The following is a 14,484-nucleotide window of genomic DNA, read 5'->3' as shown; positions in this document are numbered from 1 at the left end:
CAGGACAATAATCTCTCTCTCTCTCTCTCTCTCTCTCTCTCTCTTCACACACACACAACGATTATTCTTGCCTACCGAATAATTTGACCCGGTTATCCTATGCTTCACGAATTCGCTCAACCAGCTTAGAACTGTCAATATTTTGGGGTAGCCGAAACTGAGCTGCCCCGCACCACTTCTGCATGCCACCTTCCACTTCTTGTGCGCCCGTGTGAATTTGTCACGGACACTTTTCCAGTCCGCTTTCACTTTATCTACACTTTTTCCCATCGCGACTGCAACCTCCCTCCAGGCATTTTCTGCATTTTACTTGCAGTATCGCCCCCACCGACAACGTATAGTATTGCATGCGTCGGTGCGTCGCGTATCAAAAACTGGGATGACACATTTTGCTACACGCCTACGCATTATGGAGGCCGAAGCGTAGCGATGCGTAGCCTAGCGGGCGCGTATGCGTAGCGATGCGTTGACTCTGTAACGGCTCCCACACACAGCTGCGTTCCGTCAGCGCATTCCAGTGGGTGTTCCCGACGGTAGCTATGCAAATGACTTGAAGTAAAACCGTAATGTGATTGGTTGGTGCCGTCCGTAGATTGGCTTGATTGGCCGGTGCCGTCTGTCGGTGCAGCAACAGCTGAACTCCTCAACGCGAGCAGCGGGAGAAATGCGACGCGACGGACCCACAATTCAGTTCGGCAACGGATCACGTGAGCCCATTTAAAGTGAATGGGATGCGTCTCCAGCAACGCGATGCACGCAGCTGTGTGTGGGAACCGTCAGAGCCCATAGTCAGTGTTTCAGGACATTACTGCCGTATCGTCATCGTCTCGTCTTAGTCATGAAAAAAAAGGTCGTTGACGAACATATTTCCTCTCATCTCGTCTGACGAAATTAACACTACTGGGGAACACTGTGTGGGCAGGTGACTTTCCAAGCCTATGGAGTTTTTAATAATATTCAAACAAAGGTTAATCGGAATGATAAATACCGTTATTAACCGGTTATCTAAAATTGAAAATGACGTAGGTACTTACTTGACTGAGTCTTTATTGAATCAGATGGAAATGTTTTGACAGTCACAGTCATGGTTATCATTGCAACAATCCTGCATTAGAATCTTGTTCCAATTCAGATAACCTAAATCTACTGATGGCTTATATTGTATGACTAAATTTGTCCATATTCCCTCAAAACTCACTAGAAGACATCATTTGAGGGTGTTTTAAAAAAAATGTCTCCAGGGGAACATACCCCCAAATCATCAAAATCTTGTTTCAGTCCAGATAACCTAAATCTATTGATGGCTTATCTTATCTTATAAATGTGTCCATATTCCCTCAAAACTAACTAGAAGAAATCATTTGAGGGGTCATTTTTGTAAAAAATTATCTGGGGGAACATACCTCCAAACCCCCCTAGAATTGCTTTTTGACACTGTATAATTTCAGTACAGACTACACAGACTGTATAGTGATTACACAGAGAAAGAAATTCACTTTTTAGCGCACGTGGAACACTTAATTATAAAAAAAATAATAACACGCACATGTTGAATGAAATTTGCAATTAGTAAATCAATATACAAATATAGCTGCAAGCAGCAATGTGGGGGCCAAGCAGCTGAGCAGGAGTTGTCATGGCAACCCAATGTTGCTACATTATACACACACCCAATTAACCCCCCCAGTCCCACACACACACATATACACAGATAAACTTCCTCCCCCACACACGCCAATAGCTCCCCACACATACGCACACCTCAAACATCACCAAATGTATTGTGCATCCTCAGGTTGTAGTCACGAGTCCACATACCAAGTTTGGTGTCGATACGAGAAAGTGTTGATAATTATAGCGCCCCTAGTGTTCAAAGGTCACTAAATATATAGAGCGTCTTCGGGATGTGGCCCCGAGTCCATGTACCAAGTTTGGTGTCGATACGAGAAAGTGTTGCAAATTATAGCACCCCTAGTGGTCAAAGGTCGCAAAATTGATTGTGCATCCTCAGGATGAGGTCACAAGTCCATGAACCAAGTTTGGTTTTGATACGTCAAAGCATTGCTGAGATATGACCTAATCTTGTGTTACTCTAGCGCCGCCCTAGTGGTTGAAGGTCACCAAATTTATTTTGTGTCCTCAGGATAAGGTCCCAAGTCCATATACTAAGTTTGGTTTCAATACGTGAAAGCTTTGCTGAAATATGAGCCCACTTCCTGTGATAATAGCGCCACATAGTGGTCAAAGGTCATCAAATTTATTGAGCTTCTTCCTAATTGGGTCCTGAGACCATGTACTGAGTTTGGTGTTGATACGCGAAAGCTTTGCTGAGATATCACTTCACTTCCTGTTTTGTGGCTTCGCCGCCAAACTTGATTGGTTACCACGGGCGACGGGTTATCAATATGGCTCCAAAAAGCAATGCATTTCTGAGTCATGGTCTGAAGATCATCTGTGCCAAGTTTCATGAAAATCGGATGAACTTTGTGACCTGTGAAAACTTAATATAGTTATAATAATAAGTTATATTGATTAAATCCAATATGGCGGCCGGATCAATTATGTTCACGTCACAAAATCACATCTGTCATCCTTAGGGCCTCCGACAGACACCACTAGTACATTAACATTAACATTAACAGACACCAATAGCAAGTTTTAATTTCAAACACATTACCCGTTACAGGCCAAAATGTAATTTTGCTAATTATAGCGCCACCCATAGGTCAAAAGTCATCAAATTTATTGAGCCTCCTCCGTATTGAGTCCTGAGCCCATGTACTGACTTTGGTTTTGATACGTTAAAACTTTACTGAAATATTACTTCACCATTGGTCGTGACAGGCGACAGGTTTTGAATATGGCTCCAAAAACCAATGCATTTGTGAGTCATGGTCTGACGGTCATCTGCGACAAGTTTCGTTAAAATCGGACAAACTTTATGACCTTTGATTCCTTTTATGTGTTTTTGATTAAATCCAATATGGCGGAAGATCCAACTTAGCGGAAATTGACGTCATGGGGTGCGTTGAGTTCGGCCTCATCCAAGGATTCCAAGTATACCTCAATTTGTATGGTTGAAACTTTAAGCGCATAGATGTAATGCAAAATCTGACACATTGGGGGCGCTAGAGCACTTGACATGAAACTTAGTTCAATTAATCAAATGACTATACCGAATCAATGTGCCAAATTCCCCAACTTTTTACTGTATGGTTCAATGGCAAATTAGCGTTTCGTTATAATAATAATAACAAATCGGCCAGTGTTAATTTTACTCTATGGGTGTTAATTTTAACACTATTCCAGAGTTTATATAATCCTCACTCATCAGTGTTAAAATAACACTTGCCATAGTGTTGCCGTATTAACACTAGCCTAGTGTTTCATAATTAACTCTATCAGAGTTAAAATTAACTCTATTGGAGTGTATCATTAACTCCATCAGTGATTCATAATTAACTCTATTGGAGTAATTAATTAGTTTCTAGAGCCATATATTTATCAAAATAAACATATTAAACAAACCACAGCAAATTAATTACTTTTCTTTTTTTATTAACATTTGCCATGATATGGCTCAAATCAATGTGCAGAGGTACAATATATATGTCAAAGTTTGGTCCATAAGCATTTTGTTGAGCAAAGGCCTTATACTCATACAAATCATTGACTTTAACAATAAAACAATGTTCCTCACAATCCATAACCACATATGCATGAAAATGCTCTGCAACACTGAGTAAACATTTCATAAACAAGAAATAAAACAATATAATCAAGAGTTTTTTTACAATTTCACAAACTTGTGTTTTGCTTCAAACCTATTACTAGAGATGTGCAATAATGGGCCAATTTTCCATAAGCAAGACAGATAATGCACCATGAAGTGATGTTACATGTGGGTATACCCAAAGTCCTTTTAGGCAAGTCCCTCCACTCAGCAGCCATATTGCAACGCATTTTGGGCACTTTCGGCAGGCTTCACAACACCAATCTTGCTCCAGCGGCAAGATCACAACACATGATTGGCACAATCAATGTCTTCACAACACAACACATGATTGGCACAATCAATGTCTTCACAACACAACACATGATTGGCTCAATGTATTTACATGTCCACGTTTCGCCACGGAGGGGGGTGTGATATATGTAGACAACACCATACGTTACAAACTAACCCCATGCATTTCTATGGAGGATTTTTGGAGTGCTGTGTCTCCTCATTAGAAAGTCTACCTCCTTAAAAAGCTCATGGTGTTCATGTATTCCAAGGCTCCCGAGCTGTTCTTGACCAAACGCTGCGACACTCGTTGCTTTAGGCGCCATGCCAGATAGCCCGTCCCTCTTCCAGCATCGTAGAAGTGTTCCTGCAAAATAATGTGGGCAAGAACTATGATTATCCAGATCAATAGTTGAACATTATTATTATATATAACCTTAAATGGAAATGAGTAAAATCTTACATAGCCATTGGTGGAGTAAGGATCCCTGAGATTAGGAAACAGTCACAATGCCGAGTGCATATGTTTTTCCTTGACTTCGTACTGGTATCCTAAAAACAATAGGAAAATTATATTAGATATATTCAGACAACATTACAAGCTATAAAATGGAAGAGTGATTAAACATGGATTATGGATAAAATATAGACTTAACGCTTCTTGCCACTAAAATATGCTTAAGTAATATTACATTACATTAGGCTAACACATTTTTAACCAAAGCGACTAACATGGTAGCAGTTTAAGTTTTAAAGCAATTCTTCCAACAATTTTAGGACAATTTAAAAACAGTAGAATAAGTAAAGTAAGAATAAGTGCATCAGTGAGTGCTGTTTTTAAACAGTTGAGTATCAGTTCAAGACAGGTGGTAAGTACTAGGATCAGCAAGACTTGTTGTAAGTAGTGATTTGAGAGGAGATGTTCTCTAAAGAGCTGGGTCTTCAGGAGTTTTTTGAAAATGGAGCCACTGTGTAGTTGGTAATAGATATCCCTACAGCTAAGGTTCTACCTTATAGCATTTATCAACCCCACAATCACCAGTTCAATATTGTTTTTACACAGCAATTCTACTACCTAATACCTGGATTAAAATACATTAATTTAGGGTTTTCTTGTCACTCTGCAGGCAGGTTGTGTGAGGCTATATGTGCACAATAATGATTTTTCATTTTATTTCACATTACATTATTCACCCTATTACATGCACTCTATTTTTCTCACTCAAACAGTCAATTGTGATGTTATGTTACAATGTTCTCTCACTTTGAATGAATGGAACGATAACATTGGATCAATGTAAAAATGGCACTACCACTGAAAAGTCTGAGTAGGGATGTCCTGAGATAACCCCACCCATGGAATCCCTACCGTTTAGTCAGAAAAGAGTTAATAGTTTGACTGGACCTAACTGTTGTATACAATTAGATTAATTTATTCAAAACAAAACAAACCCATGGACCAGGATATTCAGAAGATGCCTTCTTGTACAGTGTGTCAAGGTGCTCTACTATACTCCTCCATTATTTCCTCTCCCATTTAACTCTTCTCCAGAACCTCCTGGACCATCTATGCGTAAAAAAAAGAAACAATAACAGTGATACACTTGTAAAGAGAAAACTTACATGCACCCTCTAAAAAGTGTAAATCCAGAGTACAAACAAGAAAGCTAAGGGGGCAGCTAGAACGTCAAAAAACAAATGCTATTTAATACCACTGATAGTGCTCAAAATATAATTACACTTCTGTGGTTGTGTGATGAGGGTCTCTACAGACAAACAGAAGTATTGTAAACTTGGAAAGTGTACAGAGAGATTATAACAAGACCTGTATCTGAAGGAAGCAAATTGCTTGGCTTCGTGTTCTAGTAGCATGAAATCAGTGGGATTTTGATCTTGCAGCACTGGATCTCCAAGCAGATCTGACTGAATCTAATAAACATACTTTACGTTCAGCCAGATCTGTGCAGAGCTGCAAGATTGAATGTGCCCACTGATTTGACACTACCGGAACACAAAGCCAGGCTTCTGCATTTTGGAGACGAGACAGACAAGGATTTCTCCTAGTGATATTTTAATTTTAAATGCTCACCTGTTTGGCCTTTTTCTGCTGAATCTCCTATGGCAGAGGTGTTCTCTTCTTTTGCACCAGTGGATTGATGTGCCTTGTTTGAAGAACAAGAAAAAAAAAATTGGAATCTTAAAGGGCTGCTTTAAGAAATTCGGTCTCCGATTTTATTTCACTTAATTCAACTAAAGGGTGACAAAATCTTTTTTTTTTTTTTTAACCATACCCACTTTATTTGGCGTGAACACCACATTTCACAATTTTCTTCATCAGGTTTGAACGTGAACCTAAAGCCTTCACGCCAAATAAAGTCAACAAAATATACCCTCCAGTGTGCGATTTATACTAGTTTTTGACTTTTTAATAATTATACTGCACACCATCAGCACCTGCAAAAGGGCTGTGCACAGGGATTTTGAACTTTTCAAATGTATTTCTTAAAAAGGATCATAAGGATCTGCATTAACTCCAGCCAGGATACAAAGTGTGCGTGTGAAATCATTAAGAAACATGCCTAAGGTCAGGCTGATTCATAGTCTAAACAAGCTAGAAAAAAGAAAGAAAAAAAAAGCTTTGCAATATGGCTGCCGAGTGGAGGGACTTGCCTAAAAGGACTTTGGCTAAACCACATAAAACCTCACCTTCTCGAATTAAACTTTGAAAGGAAAAACCAGGCTGCAGTTTGAGGTACTTTTTTCTCCATGGTACTGGACATTGATGAGCATTTTGCTGACCCTGTTAAAACAAAGAAAATGATTACATCAATACAAGAACAACAATGATTTGACTATCAGCAGTATATCAACTAACCAGCAAAGGACTTCTAAACTTTATTCTGACATTATTTACCACAGGTTACCAAATGTTTCAACCGCAAGTGTTTTGTCTTAAAATATGTTCATATAATCCCTACTTTTTAAGCAACATGACTGGTAATAACTTAAACAATTTCATTAGGCAGTAAACTCGTCTACATTTTACCATATCCATAAAAAAACTGCTCATAATTTCAGAGAATAAACATTTCTTACTCTGCTCAGCTGTAACGTTATGCCTGATGGACTGAATATCCTTATGCACGTGCTTGCAAGCTATTGAACCACAATTTCTACAAATATCTAAATTTAGTATCAGCTAGCTAACTTCTATACTCTTTGGCTTACCTGCACCCTTTATAAGTTAGGAAACAAAGAAATTGATCTAACCCAAATAAAGCCAACAAACTCTAACAGAAACTAATACCAGTGCCATACAGAGAATGGAGACTGCACCAAACAAACCAGGCTAATGGTTACCTTACACCTCTGTTTGATGCCTAACAGTTAAACGAATGCCCTCGTGGTCTAAGCTAATGTTAGCTAGCAGCAATTTTTTATAACCAAGCAATAGTGTTCAGTTCAACCAAACGTCAATGAGTCGACAGACTGTTATAATTAGTCAGTCAACAGATCCATTTGTGCCAGGTGAGCATTTGGCAGCACACTAACGTTAGATCGCTATGAACAGTGGAGTTCTGGCTGTAACTAATGTTAATCAGCTAGGCTACGTTAGCATGTTAGAGCTATTCCCTAAGTGGGTATTCAAATTCCAACCGCCTTTTCGAATTTCAGAAAGGACTTTAAGACGTTGTCGACTCCAATATTATATTAATATCAGTTTACAGTTTAAGTATTATAAATTAACATAAACTTAACCATTTCAATTTGATAAGGTTATAACCCACCGAAGTTATGTTAGCTTGCTGAATGTTTTACCAATAATTTTCTGAGCTAGCTAGTGCTAGCGACCTTGCTACTAGCTAGCGACCAAGCTAACGTCACCAATATTTCATAGTAGGTAAAACACGTTGGTATGAAAACATATATCTGTGATGTGACATTACTTAATTGTGTATTTGTCGTAGTTTTCATGCTAGCTTACAGAAGTATAGGGAACAAATTAATTTACCTTTTACTATCCCACGATGTACTTCAATGGCGTCCATCTTCTTTTCAAAAATCTCAACTGAAGGACCGGAAGTGTAAATGACTCCACCCCAGAGTTCGTACATTCACACCTTTCTTTTACTGTCTATGATTCACACCCACTTAAAACACCTAGGTTGTGAGTTTTAATTACACCGTGGGTGTACATGTTTGTTCAAACAACTCCCGAAGTTACACTAATTAACACTAATGAACACTGAAAAATATGTCTCTGAAAAATTAACACTTAATAACACTGTCAATTTTACTGTGTAGAATCACTATGGGTTGCCTCGCAGCTTCGCTGCTTGGCCCCCAATTAAGACAATAAAGAGACCAAAATATGGGTATGTTTGGAGTCGAAATCGACTAACCGGCCCCGTTAGAGGGCCCCAGTGAGATTGGTGGGCTGCAGTCACATGGTATACGCAACCGTCTCGTCTGATGATGATGCACGTAATCGACGTCCGAACAGGAAACGTTTCGTGGAATGTTTTTAAAAACAGAAGGAACGTGTTGTACCTTTTTTTTAACAAACAATATTTTGTTAGCTTTGATGATCGGTCCTGTGTCGTGACTTTTGCTTTGCTAAGACAACGGTCCAAACCAGCGATGGATTATTGAAATGTACATGGACAAAGCTAACAAACTATAGTAACATCACTTTAACAAACGTGGTAGCTCCGATTTCCAATCGATGTGTCAGTATACTGCCCTCAAATTTTATTTGTGGTTTCATTACAATCTTTGTGCAAACTCTAATGTTTAAGCTGATGGGTTTACAATCCTGCTGCACGGTTACCTCCCTTACGAAAAAAGTACTAACGTTATAGGAATCTTATAGTAGGCCTATTTTGGGACAAAATATTATAGGAATCTTATAGGAATACTATAGTATTTTAGGACATACTATATAGGTCTAAGTACTATAAGACTACTATAGAAATATTATAGCGTCTATAGAATAGTATAGAGGTATTACAACATCATAGAATTATGTTATGTTCCGCTTGTATTGTCCTGCTGTGGCTGTCTATTGTTGTTGTTGTTGTTCTGTGGAGTATGTGTTGTGTGTGCAATTGTTGTTGTGTGTTGTTTTGGTGGGCTGATGGTTGTTGTTGACTGTTATTGAAAAAAGAACACTAACTGTAGGCATAGTAATTGCTCTTGGATGGGGATTTAAAGCAAGGTTCCTATTGATCTCCTTCAGATAATGTGGCCTCTTCATTTTCAACTGGGAAGGACCTGCATGGACTTGAGAATACAGAGCCAATCGGTATGTACAGTATTAGACACACACTCTCGGAGGAATCAACGCTGTTACACCTATCCTGTAGATGTCAATTAATATGAATTAAGACATGTCACACCTTCTTATAATATGGCGTACATAGGCCCATATTCTAACCAATTGTACAGCTGATACAATTGTACATCTCATAACAGCGTCGGTGTGTCGTCATCGTCTTGCTGTCCCCCATCCGTTCTGTGATTGGTTCCTTCGTTGAGGTGACAATTGGGTCCATGGAATCCAGGCTGCCTAGCAGCGTGAATAAAATCTAGGCTAGGCAAATCCGGCTAGGCAAGGCCATTGAGTAAAATTTGATGGTTTTACCTTTCAGATTGATACCATAACATCAGTGTTGGGAAAGCTACTTGGAAATTGTAGTGAATGTCCAGACACAATGCTTTGCGTTACAGCTAGAGGGATGAAACTTTGCACACTCCATGTGGGTCATGTGCAGAAGGTCTGACTTGAATTTCAACCTCGTAGCTCCATGCTACCACCCAAAACTCCACCTCTGAAGTGGGAGTGGTCAACTTTTTTTATGTTTTTCCTTCACAGTTTTTTTTGTGGGTGTCTCAGAGATCCCACCTTTGGAACAGTTGTCAGGGGCCTCAAGGCTGTGTCGTGCCTCTTGGTCCCATCCCTCTAGCACCTAGCGTTACCGTGCCAGAAGAGGTAAACCTTGTACGTTTCGAACCGTTTATCTCCTTCCGGGAATAATCCACCGACTCCAAACTGATCATGGCTTGTTTGTGATGTCCCGTTGTTCAACATATTCTGATTTCATACTTATCGGACCAACATAAGTACATTTTTTAGCTAAAAATGTAAAAATGGCTAAATGTTAAATCGCCAAAAAAGTAGTTTTTGCCAGCACAATGCTTTGCGTTACAGCTAGAGAGATGGAACTTTGCACGCTCCATGTGGGTCATGTGCAGAAGGTCTGACTTGAATTTCAGCCTCGTAGCTCCATGCTACCATCCAAAACTCCACCTCTGAAGTGGGAGTGGTCAACTTTTTTTATGTTTTTCCTTCACAGTTTTTTTTGTGAGTGTCTCAGAGATCCCACCTTTGGAGCAGTTGTCAGGAGCCTCAAGGCGGTGCCGTTCGTCTTGGTCCCATCCCTCTAGCACCTAGCATTACCGCGCCAGAAGAGAGAAACCTTGTACGTTTCGAACAGTTTATCTCCTTCCGGGAATAATCCACCGACTCCAAACTGATCCTGGCTTGTTTGTGATGTCCCGTTGTTCAACATATTCTGATTTCATACTTATCGGACCAACATAAGTGAGTTTTTTTGGCTAAAAATGTAAAAATGGCTAAACGTTAGCAATCCCACTGCTTTGTTATTTTGCATAGCAACCACCATATGTACCCTAGCAACACCCAAGCAACCACCTTAATTACCCTAGCAACACCCTAGCAACCATCTTAATTACCCTAGCAACCACTTGAATAATGTCAAGCTAGCAACCACCATAGCAACCAACATGCTTACCCTAACAACCACCATAGCAACCATGTTATTTTTCATAGCAACCACCATATCTACTCTAGCAACACCATAGCAACCATTCAAATTACCCTAGCAACAACCTAGCAACCACCATAATATGACCATAGTAACCACCATAGCAACGCCATTACTGACCTGACCAACATATGTGTGTTTTTTGGCTAAAAATTGAAAAATGGCTAAATGTTAAATCGCCAAAAATGTAGTTTTTGCCAGCACAATACTTTGCGTTAAAGCTAGAGAGATGAAACTTTGCACGCTCCATGTGGGTCATGTGCTGAAGGTCTGACTTGAATTTCAGCCTCGTAGCTCCATGCTACCACCCACAACTCCACCTCTGAAGTGGGAGTGGCCAACTTTTTTAAAGTTTTTCCTTCACAGTTTTTTTTGTGAGTGTCTCAGAGATCCCACCGTTGGAGCAATTGTCAGGGGCCTCAAGGCGGTGCCGTTCGTCTTGGTCCCATCCCTCTAGCACCTAGCGTTACCGCTCCAGAAGAGAGAAACCTTGTACGTTTCGAACAGTTTATCTCCTTCCGGGAATAATCCACAGACTCCAAACTGAGCCTGGCTTGTTTGTGATGTCCTGTTGTTCAACATATTCTGATTTCATACTTATCGGACCAACATAAGTGAGTTTTTTTGGCTAAAAATCGCTAAACGTTAGCAATTCCACTGCTTTGTTATTTTACTATGGGGTGGTGGAGATAATCACGTACAAGAGGTTTCGGTGGGCATGGCTGTCGTTCCTTAAATTGGTGGACATCGGGTTGAGGGCTTTTGTTGTCCTCAATGCGGGCCTAATCCAAGGTTGGATTATCATCACCATGATCATCATCATCATCATCATCACTATTGCTATTATTATTATTATTAGTAGTAGTAGTAGTTATACTAGTAGCAGCATTACAATTGAACACAACTGAACATATAACAACAGGTATGTGCTCCTTGCAGGGCTGTGGTGTTGGATGGCACCACACTTGGTTATCATCGCCGGTTTGCCAAGCAGCCCCAGGCTACACCGCCCACTCAAGGGAAAGAAGGAAGATAAGTATTTTTTAACATTGTATATGTGTGCAATCCTTCAACTTTTTTGATATGTATTTACAAATGAACATCAGTCATAGTATGACATATGTCAAGATTATATTATACAAATATAATTATACAAAATAAATGACAGTCATCAATTTTGCTTTTCATTCCAATAGTCATAGTGATCGAATTCTGATCAAGTCCCCACACCTCAGGGAGGCCCTGAAGAGGTATGGGGAAGGTCTAACTGGGCAAGATGAATGGGCTCAACTTCTGGTGGTTGCAGAGAAGGAGGCCCCATTTATTTTGCCCCTTTTGAGGAATATGGCTGAGGAGGGCCACATCATCAAGCCTGATGAACCCTACAGGGCTCTTTTCAAAGAGCTGGCTAAGGCCACGCCAGCTTGTGCTCTGTGTCATTTGGGGCCTGAGATGGACAGCATTATTAAGTGCCTCATGACCGAGGACAATGTGACACAGTTGTCCTCTGTCATGAAAGCACTGGTGGACCATCATCACCACCCTTGGCCACTCCCCCCCCACTTAAGGCCTCCGCTGGAAGAGGTGTTGAGGGTGGCAAAGGCTCCATTCCAGCAAGTGGCTGAAGAGGAGGACATTATGGAGCCTAATGCTGGTGATGTGGATGATGCCGTTTTCCCCTTCCTCCCCATCCTGAGAGCCAGGGGTGTGTATGAGGCGGATATAAGGAGGAAAAAGATAAGGAGCTGTAAAAAGATTTCCCCAAGGCACTTTGCCCTCATCCCAGGAATCTTCACAGTGCTGTGCAAGCATGGTGTGTTTTCAAGAATCACATTTCACCATTTAAATGTGGTTAGTTATATTTTGCTCTATAACTTCATGTCATATTTACACTAGGTGTCTGCACCAGCATCAGGAGCGACAGCACCAGCAGCAGCATCAGCACCAGCAGCATCAGGAGCGGCAGCAGCATCAGGAGCGGCAGCATCATCAGGAGCAGCAGGAGCGGCACCACCAGCAGCACGAGCAGCAGCGGTAACAGGAGCAGCAGCAGGAGCAGCCGGAGCGGCACCACCAACACCAGCAGGAGCACCAGCAGCAGTAGCAGGAGCGGCACCACCAGCACAAACCATCACAGCAATTATGCTCAGTTTCATGATTATGACATTTATCCATGTCAACAAATCAACATCACATCTGGCCCACGCCTTAGCGCTTCAGCAGGTGATTTTCTCTGGGCTGCAACTAATGATTAATTTCATTGTTAATTTATGATCAATTGATTCATCAATTGTCACAGCTCTACATAGTGGGAGGCGTAGTGGTAGTAATCAAGAGATCAAACAGTGGCTGACAAAACAAACACAAAAATTTAGCACACTAAATAGTTGCTATAATATCATTATTGATTATGTTAAAGCAAGATATGGTAGTCATCACAATATGAAGATAGAGCTCATACAAGATTTTTTTTTTTATAGTAAAAAGTAAAAGTTATGACACCATCGCTCAGACCAGTACAAACACCTATACCCCTTGACAAAGAAGGTACAGAGAGAAGTACATACATAGTTCCCCAGAAGTGGTTGTGCCTTACCAAATTAAACAGACAAATTCACTGTAATTAATCTGTAATTAATGTTCTGTGTTGCCTTCTTGTGTATAATAAAGTGTATTTTTCCCACCTGCCATCTTTTCTTTGACTTTACACAAAAATATCTATTATATGCTGTAAAAGAAATATAATAATAATAAGCAGCAGTAGCACCACCACCAGCAGCTGCACTACCAATAGTTAGAATTCTATTGTCACACTTTGCTCATATATATATTTACCAGGGATAACACGGGGCAAACGGTTCAAACGTGACAGCCCTGCAAAGTACCATTCGGCTGCATTTTCTGACAGTTTTGGATGCACAAAAGTTCATGAATCAAACCAAGCACCTCATAACATCTATATTGTGCTTTTATCTGATATATGCAAGTGTTTTGATATGAAATAAACATGATTTGCATGACATCACCCTGCTGGTCAGTTTTGACCTACGCAACAGCCCTGCAAAGTACCATCCACACAGCCATTCGGCTGCATTTTCTGACGGTTTTGGATGCACAAAAGTTCATGGATCAAACCAAGCACCTCATAACATCTACATTGTGCTTTTATCTGATATATGCAAGTGTTTTGATATGAAATAAACATGATTTGCATGACATCACCCTGCTGGTCAGTTTTGACCTATGCGACAGCCCTGCAAAGTACCATCCACACAGCCATTCGGCTGCATTTTCTGACAGTTTTGGATGCACAAAAGTTCATGGATCAAACCAAGCACCTCATAACATCTACATTGTGCTTTTATCTGATATATGCAAGTGTTTTGATATGAAATAAACATGATTTGCATGACATCACCCTGCTGGTCAGTTTTGACCTACGCGACAGCCCTGCAAAGTACAGTACCATCCACACATTCGGCTGCATTTTCTGACAGTTTTGGATGCACAAAAGTTCATGGATCAAACCAAGCACCTCCTAACATCTATATTGTGCTTTTATCTGATATATGCAAGTGTTTTGATATGAAATAAACATGATTTGCATGACATCACCCTGCTGGTCAGTTT

The 14,484-nt window shown here is 40.3% G+C and overlaps 1 protein-coding gene and 2 long non-coding RNA genes across 4 annotated transcripts; 2 read left to right on the top strand and 1 right to left on the bottom strand.

Annotated features, from left to right (window-relative positions):
• Positions 1-3,537: 3,537 nt before the first annotated feature.
• Positions 3,538-8,139, bottom strand: LOC121720264. The gene is made up of 6 exons (XR_006034474.1): positions 8,019-8,139; positions 6,713-6,806; positions 6,096-6,168; positions 5,459-5,573; positions 4,470-4,558; positions 3,538-4,373 (listed from the first exon to the last, which is right to left on the bottom strand). It is a non-coding gene; the product is annotated as an uncharacterized LOC121720264 (long non-coding RNA).
• A 277-nt stretch (positions 8,140-8,416) lies between these two features.
• On the top strand, positions 8,417-10,583 carry LOC121720270. 2 transcript variants are annotated; one of them, XR_006034476.1, is made up of 3 exons: positions 8,417-8,736; positions 9,246-9,311; positions 10,363-10,583. It is a non-coding gene; the product is annotated as an uncharacterized LOC121720270 (long non-coding RNA). The 2 variants fall into 2 exon arrangements; XR_006034477.1 differs by having other exon boundaries at positions 8,427-8,662.
• Positions 10,584-11,797: 1,214 nt separating this feature from the next.
• Positions 11,798-13,537, top strand: LOC121720256. Its single transcript, XM_042106251.1, has 5 exons — positions 11,798-11,886; positions 12,048-12,667; positions 12,751-12,760; positions 12,818-12,911; positions 12,957-13,537. Exons 2-5 carry the CDS (start codon positions 12,199-12,201, stop codon positions 13,107-13,109), a joined length of 726 nt encoding a protein of 241 aa, XP_041962185.1. The 5' UTR covers positions 11,798-11,886; positions 12,048-12,198; the 3' UTR covers positions 13,110-13,537.
• Positions 13,538-14,484: the final 947 nt, after the last annotated feature.

This window comes from Alosa sapidissima, chromosome 1 (genome assembly GCF_018492685.1).
Source record: "Alosa sapidissima isolate fAloSap1 chromosome 1, fAloSap1.pri, whole genome shotgun sequence".
NCBI classification, from domain to species: Eukaryota; Metazoa; Chordata; class Actinopteri; order Clupeiformes; family Clupeidae; genus Alosa; species Alosa sapidissima.
Note: the sequence above shows the minus strand (reverse complement) of the source record. Positions and strands in the feature narration are given on the sequence as shown.

Bases quoted from the DNA above. Each gene is read 5' to 3' on its own strand.
- LOC121720256 (XM_042106251.1), top strand. From the start codon at position 12,199: ATGGCTGAGGAGGGCCACATCATCAAGCCTGATGAACCCTACAGGGCT. The intron at 12,912-12,956 runs AGCCGGAGCGGC...ACCAGCAGCAGT, and splicing joins ACAGGAGCAGCAGCAGGAGC to AGCAGGAGCGGCACCACCAG.